General features: G+C 44.5%; 1 protein-coding gene across 5 annotated transcripts in view; it reads left to right on the top strand.

The window, feature by feature from the left end:
• Window positions 1-12,770, top strand: part of CSNK1G1 (casein kinase 1 gamma 1) — a 111,085-nt gene that overhangs the window by 86,674 nt on the left and 11,641 nt on the right. For 4 of the 5 annotated variants that reach the window (XM_052807333.1, XM_052807331.1, XM_052807334.1 and 1 more), the window contains 5 exons: window positions 2,086-2,171; window positions 4,307-4,391; window positions 6,619-6,767; window positions 8,323-8,427; window positions 12,310-12,417. In XM_052807333.1, the coding sequence (XP_052663293.1) occupies window positions 2,086-2,171; window positions 4,307-4,391; window positions 6,619-6,767; window positions 8,323-8,427; window positions 12,310-12,417 (533 nt within the window). Of the gene's footprint in view, window positions 1-2,085; window positions 2,172-4,306; window positions 4,392-6,618; window positions 6,768-8,322; window positions 8,428-11,751; window positions 11,823-12,309; window positions 12,418-12,770 lie in introns of all 5 variants that reach the window. The other variant, XR_008238174.1, reaches the window with a different exon arrangement.

The raw sequence follows: 12,770 nt of genomic DNA, 5'->3' as shown, positions 1-12,770 counted from the left end.
CTGACAATAGCTTGGCTTATGGCTCTCTCGTGCCCTTCAAGCTATTTGTAAACCTCTTGATGCCGTGATGCTGTTTACAGTTGTGAGGCTTTTTTCCCTCCCTTTTGAGGAACTGAGACAGCTGAAATGTTGGAAGCCTCGTAATTATAGTTTTTATTAGGAATAAATAACTGGTAGCAACCCTGCACTGTTAAAAGCCAGTAGGCGGGTAGTAATTGCTGCACTAAATGATGACCAAATAGATTTTTATAGCGCAGCTCAGTACTGGTACCTTCCAGTTTCAGGTGTTAGAGTTGGATGTTCCCTGACCTAATAAGTGGTTAGAGAAAATTAATGATTTAACTAATTTTAAATCTGGCTTTCATCTCCTCTCCTCACTGTCTTCTTTCATACCAGAAGATTACATTTCTGTGGCTGAAAGGCAAAAAACCTTATTAAATGTTTATATTCACTTAAACTCATAAGAGCAGTAAGATAATGGAATTTGAGTAGCCTCCCAGCTATGAGATCAAGGCATTGCTGGCTTTCATGGCTCTTGGAGAGCTCACTCTCTTTGGGGAGTGAGGAGGGATAAGCCCAACTTCTAATTTTGGAAGACCTGGTGAAGAGTCAGGAAGGGATGGAGGAATGAGAAGTCACAGTGGGAGCAGGCTCGGGAGCTGCTGGTGCCAGGGATGCACTCTGTGGGTGGATGGGGAGAGAAGATCTGCTTGCATTTGAAGTACATCACGTGCCTTCTTTAGGACGCTTTTCCCTGCAGGTTTTGCAGCTCACGCCACAGCTCCTGTGGGGGAAGAGGTGGTTCTGGGTGGGTGTATTTGAGGAGGAAAAGGTTGGCTACCAGCTGTGCAGGGGCCTGTCTCTGCCCAGAAGGGTTCTGTGGGGCTGGTGCTTTGCTGGTGAGGCCAGCCGAGGTGGAGTCGGTCCCCTCAGGACCGAGCAAAGTGAAGGAGTCTGATGGCAATTTTTCTGAAAGATGAGTGCACTCAACCATCTTCTCGGGAAGTTCATCTGCATCATTGCACTAAATTACCCAGGACATCCTCTTTTTTTTCCATTTTTACAGCTATATTAAGGTAACCTGCTGGAACTGTCATCTCAATTCCCTTCTGCTGAGTGTTCTCACCCCCAGCATCTTTTGAGGGTTAAATTTGCTGCTGCTTTTGAAGGAGAGTCATGCTGGGCAAAGCGCTGCGTTTTTCTCTTACAGATGATGCAGCAACAGGGACAGCTCACACGCAGTTTGTCGTGGCATGTGGGCTGCATGAATAGATCTGCTCTGGATTGCGGCTGTGGAGCACGTTATTTGCTTGCAGGTGGAGATTTGGAGGAGAGGAGGTTGCATCAAATCAATCTGCAAGTTCAGTGAACCCAAGTCTGCACAATACAGCCCAGCACAGCAGCAGTCCCGTGCTGTTGCGCTCCAGATTTGTTGTTCTGTCCTGTATCCTCCCCTGGGTTTGTCAATACATTTTGGTAGATTATTTTAAGGATGCTTTTTCCCTTTGGCTTGAGGCCCCTTTTTCCCCCCCTCATTTATAACCAACATCTGCATGGCAACAGCAGCAAGTGTTTCACAAGGAAAAGCAGTGCTAGAAGAAGCTATTTTTGATCTGCTCTGATGTGATGAGCTGCAGAAGCAATTGGGAAAGGGTTGGCACTGTGCAACATGGTAGTTCCCTGCAGCTGGTTGCAAGCATCCCCTGCCTGTTCCTGTGTAGTTTAGAGGAAATAACGTAGTCCAGCACCACATTGCAGGTGCACCATTGGTGCTGGCGGTCCAGAGAAGAACTGGGGAACTGCTTTATTCCTCTGTGATTAATACTTCCACCTCTTACCCATTCTACCTAAGGCTGGGCAGTATGTCTTACAGCTCCTGTGTTATCTCATGCCTTCTAGCTGATCTTTTCTTTACATATTTTATGGGGTTTTGTGGTTCTAGGTGGTTTTGCACAAGATCTGAGCTACAGACAGCAAGTGAACTTCCCTGTGATAACTTTATCTCAGAAATAGGTGTGGCTACTGATCAGATCTCAGATCCATTTCTACAGCTGCAGCAATAATTTGTCATCTCTTCTGTTCTAGAGCAAAGTCGTCGAGACGACTTGGAAGCCCTCGGCCATATGTTTATGTATTTCCTCCGAGGCAGTCTGCCCTGGCAAGGATTGAAGGTAGGTTTGAGCTTTAGGTTTTGCCCTTTGAAACTTTGGTCACTGCCCAAATGAGAATCTGATGGGGGAAACGTTTGCAAAATCTAGCCAGAAACACTGTCCTCTCCTTTGTGTCCTTGAAGTCTAACGACAAGGCATTAGCTTTACCTACAGGAAAGACTTTAAGTTAGAAATATGTTACCTGTCCCTTCAAGTTACCATTAGCTTAGCTGAATTGGTACAAGTCTGGAGAGAAGATTCAGCAGAGGCAGATGAGCAGCTGGGACAGGGACGGCAATGAGAGGGCTGTTGAGCTGTTGGAGCAGCTTTGCTGTAACATGAAGCTGCCCTGAGCTGGAGTGCGACTGGGACAGAGTAGTTGTTTATGAAATTCCAGTTACAGCACACAATCCCCCAGCTGCATCTGTGGAACGTGTTTATAACGGGAGCAGTTTGATGGTTTTAGATATGCAGATGGACTTCAGCTTGAAAAACTGGTTTTTTGGCAGAAGTATTGAGCTTGGCTTCACTCCAGAGACACTGGACACTCAGTGCTTTGAAGTTTATGAAATGTCATGTACAACGTGGAGGGCTGCAAGCAATTGAGTTACAGCAACTGCAGCTAACATCCGTCAGCTGAATTAACTAGTAGTAAGTCATTTGCTGGCTCTGAAGTTGTTGGTAGTTGCATCTTCACTTGTCCATCACTTTCCTGATGATTAAGCTATTGTGTTCGACTTTGCAATTGCAGTGAGTGAAGGGATCAAATTTGATCAGGTTAGGAGAAGGTTTATTAATGAAGACAATAACTCCTGTTAGACCTGTTAGTACTGTTGCAAAAGGGAGACAAGCTTTTGGGCTCGCAAGCAGGTCAGCAGAGTGCTGCTACGGTCAGTGACCGTGGCTTGCGTGATAGACCTTGTTAAGCTGTTTTGTCACCAGCTATCCAGAGTTAGTCTCAGTTTATCAGACATGTGGCAGAAATGTTGGCAGCAACTCATAAAAGCAAAGAAAGGGTTTTTCAAGCATGAAAGTGACTGTGAAAGAAATCAGAATCTCTCTGACTTTAAGTTCACACCTGTGTAAGTGTGTGTTATTCTGTTACATATTTTTTTTCTGGCTTAGTTGAAGTCATCTGCTTTAAATTAATCCTGTAAATTATTCGAAAATAATTCCAGGTTTAGGCAAGGTTCTACAAAACTTCCTCGGTTCAGTGCTGAACTTGATAAGAATTAGCTGACTGCTTCTTGAAGTCCTGCATTTCTTTAGCTCCAGAACAAACACAGACTCTTCAGCTTGATCTAGAATATGGCAGCTTCACTATTCTAGGTTTCCTCAGCTTACACTTTTGGTCTATACTGTCAAAGCTAACGTCTTGAGAGAACATCTTATGATGCTAATTATGCAGCTGCCAGGTCTAATTGTCATATTTTGAAATGGAGGCAATAAAACCTGTTCTTAGGGTGCCAATTGGAGCAGAGTTCTCTGCTTCAGGGGGGATTTAGGTGGGAAATCTAAAATGAAAATTGTTTCATTTTCTTGATGACCAGATGTTTAATCAGTGCTGTCTGAGAGAGAGACAGTTTGGGGGTGAAAGGAGAGGCAATATTGGAATAACATGGGATTTGGGACAAGTGTGACTGATGTAAACTAGTTATCTGTGTGGTGGCATTCTATTATACACAGTAAAACCCAAATTGCTGTTGTAATTTATCTACTTTTACAGTTGTTTATGAAGGCATCTTGGTTGCCAAAGGCTCTAAGCCTAGGACAGGATACTGATGTGCAATCATAGTACATGCAGCTTTGTTTTCTTGTCCCATGAAAGCTTCCCTATACGGTCCTCAGGACTGGGCTGGTAAGATATTAGCCTTGTAAGATGCTAACAAGTGTCCTTCCTTCCAAGTACTGAAGATGTTTTGAATGTGTCCCTGGATATTCTTTGCCGATAGCACGTAAAATGTATAGTGAGAATTACCACATGGTAAGACAGTATTCCTAATAGTGTAGTCTAGGATGCAGTTCAGTTACAAGTGACATCTTCTGATACCACCCAGACTTGGTATTAAATACCTTGTTTTTCTTCCCATACAGCATGTCGTTTATCACATGGTTGAACTCTTTCTCCACAACTGTTTTGTCTTTGTGCGCTACAGGCTGACACCTTAAAAGAGAGGTATCAGAAGATTGGGGACACAAAGAGAAACACTCCGGTGGAAGTTCTCTGTGAGAACTTTCCAGGTAAAGCCCTAATGGGACCATCTGAGTGCAGTTGGAGGTGGACATACCTTGTTAAATAATGACAGTTCTGAGTTCCTCTGGCAGAAAGTATTTGGATGATGTGTATCCATTATGTTGTTCCTTAAGCTGGCAAACATCTGGAGCTGCTGCTATAAATTAGCAGGGCCTGAGGGCTTGTGGCTGTGGCTTAAAATGAGCATAACTCTTCTCATCAAGGAGGCTGGATAATGCTCAAGTGCCTGGTGTTCCTGCTTTGTTTCTTGGCTTCCTTCCAAAAGAAGGCCTTGTTATTTTCCCTCTCCCAAGTGACCACGTTGGATCTACCGAGTTAATTCTTTTCCAAATTGAAGGTTTTACAGGTGTTAAAATTGTAGGTGGCCAGCTTAGAAGATGGGATGATGTGTCTGTCCTTGAATTCCACCTTCTGACAGCAGTTTTAAGGAGAGTGTTACTAACGATGTGCTTCTAGCCAAGCCCAGTGCCTTTTCTCCAGTTAAACAAAAGTCCACCTTGAGCCGGGAGAGCAGAGTGCAAACTTAAAGCCCTCCACAGGTACCCTGTGGCCTCTCCCCAGGTACCCTGTGGCCTTCACAGAGTGGGGGGTTTTTGGTGATTTTTGAAATCCTGACACCAGGGAGAGCACCCAGGTCCCCAGGATTAGTCCCATTCCTGTGGGAGCTGTTGTGTCACATGGCTCTTTCCCAGCGTGAGGAGCAGCAAGCCCGGAAGGGGATCATTGTTCACTCAAGTCATGCTAATTCCCCAGACTTATTTGCATCCAAAATCCACCTAGTTCCAAGCAGAACAGCTCCAGGTTGGCCATTCTCGTCTTTTTCCCCCAATACTCCTTCCTCAGAGCTCGGTCACACCTGCAGGTCTCGGCTAAAGGGAGATGAGAGAATTTATTTCTGTTCCGTGCTCACCTGAAACCTGTTGGTTGTCCACCTTTCAGAGATAGTAGCAGGAACAGGGGATTACCTTTCTTCTCCTTTTTTTCCTGTTTTACCTCCAGGTGACATGGAAGCTGGAAGCCACAGACAGAATTAAGTATCGATAAGCAATGCTGTTCTTACTTTTATTAGCTAAAGGCAAAAACCATGCTGGTGTATCAGTCGTACTGCAGTACACAGACTCACGCCTCGTACTGAGCTCTGCTCAAACATCCTACCTTGGCTTAGGTGTGAGCCAAGGGAGAGCTGGGAAGGGGCAGGACATGAGTTACCAGGGCTCAGTTCTCTGTGCATGCAAAGTATGACCCAGATGCAGGAAAGCAATTAATGAGCTTAACACCTAACACTGTTCTGTGTGCGCCAGGTAAATTAACATTGGACCCTCCCCTTCTAAGTCTTGTTTTGAATATTCAAGGCTATGATTGATGTAATGACGTTGGGCAGCACAGTACTTTGCGCAGCCAGACCCTAGTTGTTGCTGGAGCTCAGGGGTGCCATGGGGTGCCCACCAACATCTCCTGCTTTCCTTCCCCAGATGAAATCGCTGGGCTATTTTAAATGTCTGTGTAAGCAGATGTACATGTGAGCATCCTGTTGGCAGGTTCAGTGAGTTGGCATTTATTGTACAGTGTGTTTTAGCATTTGTTTTTATACAAATGTATAGAATAAAACTAGCTGTGGAACTCAGATTTCAGGTGGAGCAGCAGCTCTCTGGAGCAGAGGTGGGACTTCCATCTTTCCTTGAGAAGTGTTTGAATTGATTTGCATTGTGGACTATTACTAAAAACCACTACTTTTATAGGAAAAGCTAGAGGTAGCACCGGCAGACCAGACAATTCTCTCACAGCGTGTTGCTCAATGCTAAAACACAGACCTTAGTTTATAACAACTCATTCAGAAGATTCAGAATAAAAGCAGACTATTACTAGACTCTGGGCAGGGCAAGAGGGCTCTGGAAAGCTAAGCGAGATTCATCTAGCAATAAAAGACTGTTGACTAGGTCACTGAGGGTGAAGACTTGTTGGATATCCTCAGCTTCTGTCAATCCGCATGGCTCAGCTGAACTTAGCAGAGCCTGAACAACTCACGTCACTGGTCATCTGGCCCTCAGCCCAACTTTAAGCATCAACTTTGAGCCTAGTGCCATGGGAAGGCCTTGCTGGAGTTAATTGAAAAGCGTATTTCCAGTGTGTGTGTTGGCTCTGAGAGGCTTGTAAGTGACGAAGCTCATGTGCGAGCAGAACTGACGCTGCTACTTTTTTCCCCTTTTCCAACAGAGGAGATGGCCACGTACCTCCGTTATGTTCGGCGATTAGACTTCTTTGAGAGACCAGACTACGATTATTTACGAACCATCTTCACAGAGCTGTTTGAAAAGAAAGGCTACACCTTTGACTATGCCTATGACTGGGTCGGCAGGCCAATTGTAAGTTGTCCCTGCAAAATGCAGTGCTTTGCCTTCCAGGTGCTGCTTCCCCACCACCTGGCTCTTTGTTCCTGATAATCCCAATTAATGCTGGTGAGCTTAGGATCAAATCTTTCACTTCTGTTCTCTAGCTAACATGGGCTCAACATAGTGAGATGTCCTGACGTTATGTTCAGGGGGTTCTTGCAGTGCCTTGAAGTTTCCCTAAGGCACACAGGGCCCCTTCCCACCTCTTTGGGCTTGCCCTGGTGGGGCATTCAAGCCTGATTTTCCCACTTGTGGCAATCAACATGACCAGGCTTAATTTCCTCTAGTCTAGCACAGGATTTGAGACCAATGTCTAAAGACATCCATCTTAAAGCAGGAGGGCGTACTTGCTACCTCAGCACTGAATGGTGGAAGACCTCCTTAATGGTTGAGTTCTCATCAAGAAGTATGGGAGACCTAGGCAGGGCTCTGATGGATGCTCAGTGAATAGTAACAGCAAACCAGTTCTGAGCTCAAAAGATCTTGGGGCTTACCCTACTCTGGAGGCTGAACCAGCTCTTTATAGCACATGGCAAGGAAATGTGGGAGTAACCAAACTCTATTTAGCAGTTCCATGACACCAGATGGACCATAATCATGATCTCATTGCATTGCTTCTATTGTCAAAAGCCATTTATATTCAAGCCAACCTTGGCCAAAAGATATGTCATGGGGCAATCTGATAGAAAAGTCTAAAGCTATTCCGCTGGCTGCCTGTCGCTTGTGTTTTGTGTCATTCTGCTGATACCATTCTTGCTAATGGCCAGTCACCGCACACTGGCAATGGCAAAGGCATCTGTAAATTAATTGTCACTCGTGCCAGATCAAATGCCTTCAGTACTAAACTTGGTGCTGTTGCCAGTGATTTACCATCCCAACTATATTTAGCATTACCAATGTTTACTGTGCCCAAAACAATTCATCTTCATAAGAAATCATTCCCTTTGTGAATCATGATTTTTCTCCTCATTTTTGTTTAACTACAAAAGCAGTTGATAAAAAGCACCTTGTAAGACAAGCATGCTATTGCTGACAACTGCAGTGGTTGCTATGGAGATTTTGATGTTGTGAGCAGGGATTATGACTTTGGTGAGAATAGAGCAGATGAAGCTTTAATTTTAACACGTCCTGTTTCTATGCAAGCATGATTTTTAAAAGTGACAAGACGATGAGATGAGGAAAACAAGTCTGTATATTTTCAGTTGTAATAATCCTATGTGAGACTCATTAGGTGTGGTGTGACACCGATACAGATATCTAACTGTATCTTTTAAATTAATTTTTATACAAGACGTTTGGTGCTGGTGTCCAGCATCAAATCCCATACCCATCAAATCACGGGGATTTTATAGCCCTGGCTGTAATTTTCCTTGGGTTATTGTCAGTACCTTTGGGCAGTGTTTTGATGTTTTCCTGCTTCTACCCGATGGGAGCCAGCCTGTCAAGTTAGGTTTGTGCATGCATGTATTGAGAGAGCGAGCAGCATCTTCAGCATTGGCTTCATCCTAACGAATGCCTTGTTTTCCAGCCTACTCCAGTAGGATCTGTTCACGTAGATTCTGGGACGTCCGCAGTAACAAGAGACAGCCATGTCCATAGGGATCGACCATCGCAGCAGGCCCTTCGCAATCAGGTGCGTTGCTCACAACTGCTTCAGCAATGCCACATTGTTTGGCACCTCTCTGAATTCCTCTTGGACCAGAGAAGCAGAAGCTGTACACCATTAGAGGTGGCTGGGGCTGATTCTTGCCTTGGTCATGGCAAGCACAATTCCTGCTGAATATAGAGACTGTGATTTGAGCAGAATTTTGTCAAAGCAACAGGTTGCTGAAATACTGTATCAGCCAGTGGAATTCCTCGGGATTGTGAACCAAATGGAGTGCAATTTGGAACGGGTCATTTTTCTGTAGTTTGTGGGTAAGCTGTTTAAGTCAACAATCCAGCCTGGTCAGACTACCTGACCTACCTGGCCAACAATGTTCTTTTGGGTGCTTTTACTCATAGCACATGGACCGTGGTGTAGACCAACAGTTGTGGCGATGGCAGCATGCCCCCAGGTGCCCTATTCCAATAGACCGTGCGGCTGCAGTAAGGATGTGTGTGTCCCATGTACGTGTAATATATGCTTCTCAGGGTGTCCAGTTCATGGCGTGAGTGTTGCAGAGCATAAAGGACTGTCAGGGTAGGGTCCTTTGGGGAGGCTGGGCATCGTGGTCCAGATGAACTGCCAGTTTTTGAATTTGAATTTCCCCATGTTTTCCTTTCTAGTTGTAATATTTTGTTGGTGTTGAGAGTTTGGATTTTCTGTATTAACAGAACTGATCAGAAGTTCAGTAGATCTCCAACTGCCGGCTCCTAGCTAGAGCTGTTGGTGCTCTTACTTCCCAGTGAGTTGTTCTGGGCTCGCTCTGCTCCTCTAACCGCTGTGTGCCGTTCTAGCTCCTTGTCTGCCGTCTCTGCTCCCACTCAGCTTGCACAAGCTGGGGTTCGTGGGTGCAAAATCGAGCGTGAGATGTAATAACCTGTCTGGGCTCAGCTTTCCTTGTTCCATGCAGCTGGGCTCTGAATGGTAGAGCAGCTAACGTAGACTAGAATACATCTCAAGCCATCAGCTACAATCAGGATGAATGCCCCTCGTTAGAAGCGTTGCTTGTAGGAAGCTGGATTGTTTGAAGCACGTGTGCAGTACTGTATTTATGCATGCTGATTAGTGTGGACTGGTTTGTGAGTACTAGTAAAATAATCTGCTTTAACATATTGCCTGATTAATGCATTAACCCCCCTTTTTTGGGTGGCAGTCTCTAGTGGTCCGCTTTGACAACCGACCTTCACGCTGTGTACCTATGAGGCATCTTGTTTCCTTTAATGGACAATGACGCCTGGCTTCATTTTCAAGCATGTTAGTTCACAAATTATAGTACGTAGCCCAAAGAAATCTGTCCTAGTCCCAAAATATTATGCAGGCAGCCTTCAGTCCTTATTCTTCTGAGCCTCACAAATAGTCTTGATGCTGTATTGCATAGCAGCTTTTGTCGCCTATTTTGTCCACCTAAACATTACTTAGGATGCTGAATTATTTAATATTCCAGTATGCAGGGAAAATCAGTTTCTTCTCACCAAAACATAAACAGCTCTTTTCCAAGGGATGTTCCTTTTAAGTATTGAGCAAACCATTTCTCTAAAGGAAAAAAGTAGAAAAAATAAACATCTAGAGTAGTGAATTGGAGGCCTGGGTTTGGGTCAAGTGACTGCCTTGATCTCCAGATTTAATTGCCTTATTTTTTCCCGAGGTATAATAACTGCAGATTCTCTTTTATAATATTTGGTTCCCACTAAAGACACTGATGAGAGAGTGATTTCCTTTTTGTAGCTTTTTCTTCTAGGAAGTGAAGATACTTAACTATCCAAGATGGGTGAGCCCTTCCCCCTCTGTCTTTAGGTGCCAGTCTTGTCTTGTAATTTGGTAGCTGGTAGGAAGGTGATGAGTGTTAATGGGAACTTGATGCTCTCAAAATTTCACGGGCATCACTTCCTCAGTGTCACAGCTTGGGCTGCAATTTGGGTGGCTCAGCTCAAGCCTACTTCAAAACCAGTTTGTCACATACTTGGCTGTAGAGCTAAAAGAGAAAAAGATCTGTCTCTTGTGGCTACCAGAGTCTTTCCTAGAATCTGCTTCCAGGCTCCTAGGCAGCAGCTTGCTTCTCCTAACGTTGACATAGCATGGTACTACTTCATCACCTGGGCTAGCCAGGCGACCTGATGGCATAGTGCTTTGGAAGAAGCAGCACTCAAGATCTGTCTTCTACTAGCTTTTAAAACCTGCATTTAAATTCTCCAGTTGTTCATAATCTTGTGACTTGCAGCCATTAAAAAAATATTCCAAGGGAAGTGCTTCTCCTTTGAATGTCACCAAGTACAAAAAGGGTAAGCAGCATCTCAAGCTGACAGGAAGAACACGTAATAAGAAGATTTAAGAGGACAAGCCTGGACAAGACCACGTCTAGGGAAATAGTACCTATGAACTAGATTTGTTGGCTGCTTAGAAGGAGGAGCAGCACCGTGGATTACTCCAGGAGGGGTCAGAGGTCACGTGCAAAGGGAATGATAGTGAATATTTTATGAAATCCCAGGAGACATCTTTTTTTATTCTCTTACTTTTTGCACATGCTCCTGCTCTAGTTGAGTGACAATTTACTAGTAAGTGTTGAAGTTTATTCAAAGGTTTCTTGAGTCTTTCTCTGCTTGCAGTCTTTGGGGTTTTTTTTTTCCTTTTTTTACCGTGGCACTAAGCCCTGTGGCTTCTCTTGCTCTGACTAGGGCTCAGGCTCATCATCCATGGTTGCAGGGAGTAACACAAAGTAGTGCTGAGGAAAGGCAGGGCCTGTGCACCTCTCTTTGGTTAGCTACTTCAGCTTCACTGCTGATAACCTGGTGTTTATTTGCTTCAGCCTCTTGTTTCCTGGCCAGGTCCATGGTGTCTCTGTTAAGCATCCCTCCTGCCAGGTGCATATGCACTGGGGGGAACTCTGCTGCTTTGCCCTCTCTTCTTTCAGACTTGTGCTTCAGCTTTGAAACATTTGCTTAAATTTTTATACGGTCTCCAGGGATACACCTTTTAAACACATCTCATCAGTCACTTCAGGCTTGATGATGTCCTCAGCTGTTGGCCTGAGGCCAGCACAGATCTACCTGTTTGTCCTACACTTTCCACTCTTGGGAAGCGTTCCTCCCGCTGGTTGGTTGGGTTTAGGTGCGCTAAGATCCTCCTGGGTCTTAGGTGAATGCTGGATGTGTTGTCATCAAAACGGGGTGACCTGTAAGGAGTTTCACATGCAAGCGCAAAGTGGTTCTTCTAATAAAACAAACAAAATTCTAATAATTAAATTGCATAGAGTTTGCATCTGTTGGGGATAAAGAAGAAACTGTTAGCAAAAGTTTCTTATCTACTTTTCTGCAGAAAACCAAAAAGCCACCAACCCTCTCTCCAGTCAAGCAGGTGTGGTGGATGTTTCCTTCTGCACTGTACAGGTGAATCAGTGTGTGGAACTGGCTTTTGGTGAAATAAAATGTGGCTTTGTTTTATGTTGCAAATTTGAGTTAAAAAATATGTATTTTAGGCAGGTCAAGCTTGTGTATCCAATCTTGCTGCCGTGCCAAGTGCTCTGGTGCGTGTGACCTGACAGACATAAGTTAACATACTGTCAGTGTGTTTATTTCTATGCTGAAACCCATGGAAATGAAGCCGTGTAAAATAACTTCCTGAATAGATCTGAGCTTTCTCTTCATTTAGCAGCTAGAGGAGAAGAAATCCACTCCTGCAGTGGATTACTGCAGAGACCGCTGAAGTAAAGTATGAGGTGCACTTGGTAAAGAGAAATTTTAGCCCAGCTAAAAGTTTAAATGCCTTGCTTTTTGCAAAGAAACTAACTCACTAACAAATACCTTTTTATTTCTTCCCCTTGTTCACCTTTTGTCCTCTCTTCTGTTTCTCTCGTGCTTCTGAATTTGTGAGCAGGCATCATCAGATCGCCGAGGGGAGTGGGAGATCCAGCCAAGTCGGCAGACTAATACCTCGTACTTGACATCTCATTTGGCTGCAGATCGGCACGGAGGATCAGTACAGGTACCTCTTCCTCCTGATATGTACAGCCTTGATGCGAGAATTTGTGTTAAATCCCCTGAATTCTCCTCAAACTGCAGTAACATCGTGGTCGGGAGAGCCATTTCACAAGCCAGTTTCGTCCTGTCCTGTACATAACGCTCAAGCCATGGTTTTGTGGAACCCAAGCTGTGATGGCCAACATCCTTGCTGTTACCATTTCAATGAAGCTTTTCCTCTGAGAGCTATTTTGAACTCAGAGTTGTCAAAGTGAACACAGAAAGGAGTGTATAATAGCAGGTCTGTTCTATAAAGCACCCCTCTATCCCCATCTTGGGGATGCTCTTAGGTAGCAAGAAGCAACTGAAAGAGGGTTT

This window comes from Harpia harpyja, chromosome 14 (assembly GCF_026419915.1).
Source record: "Harpia harpyja isolate bHarHar1 chromosome 14, bHarHar1 primary haplotype, whole genome shotgun sequence".
Classification (NCBI taxonomy): Eukaryota; Metazoa; Chordata; class Aves; order Accipitriformes; family Accipitridae; genus Harpia; species Harpia harpyja.
The sequence above is the reverse complement of the archived record's forward strand: the minus strand, read 5'-3'. Positions and strand labels throughout refer to the sequence as shown.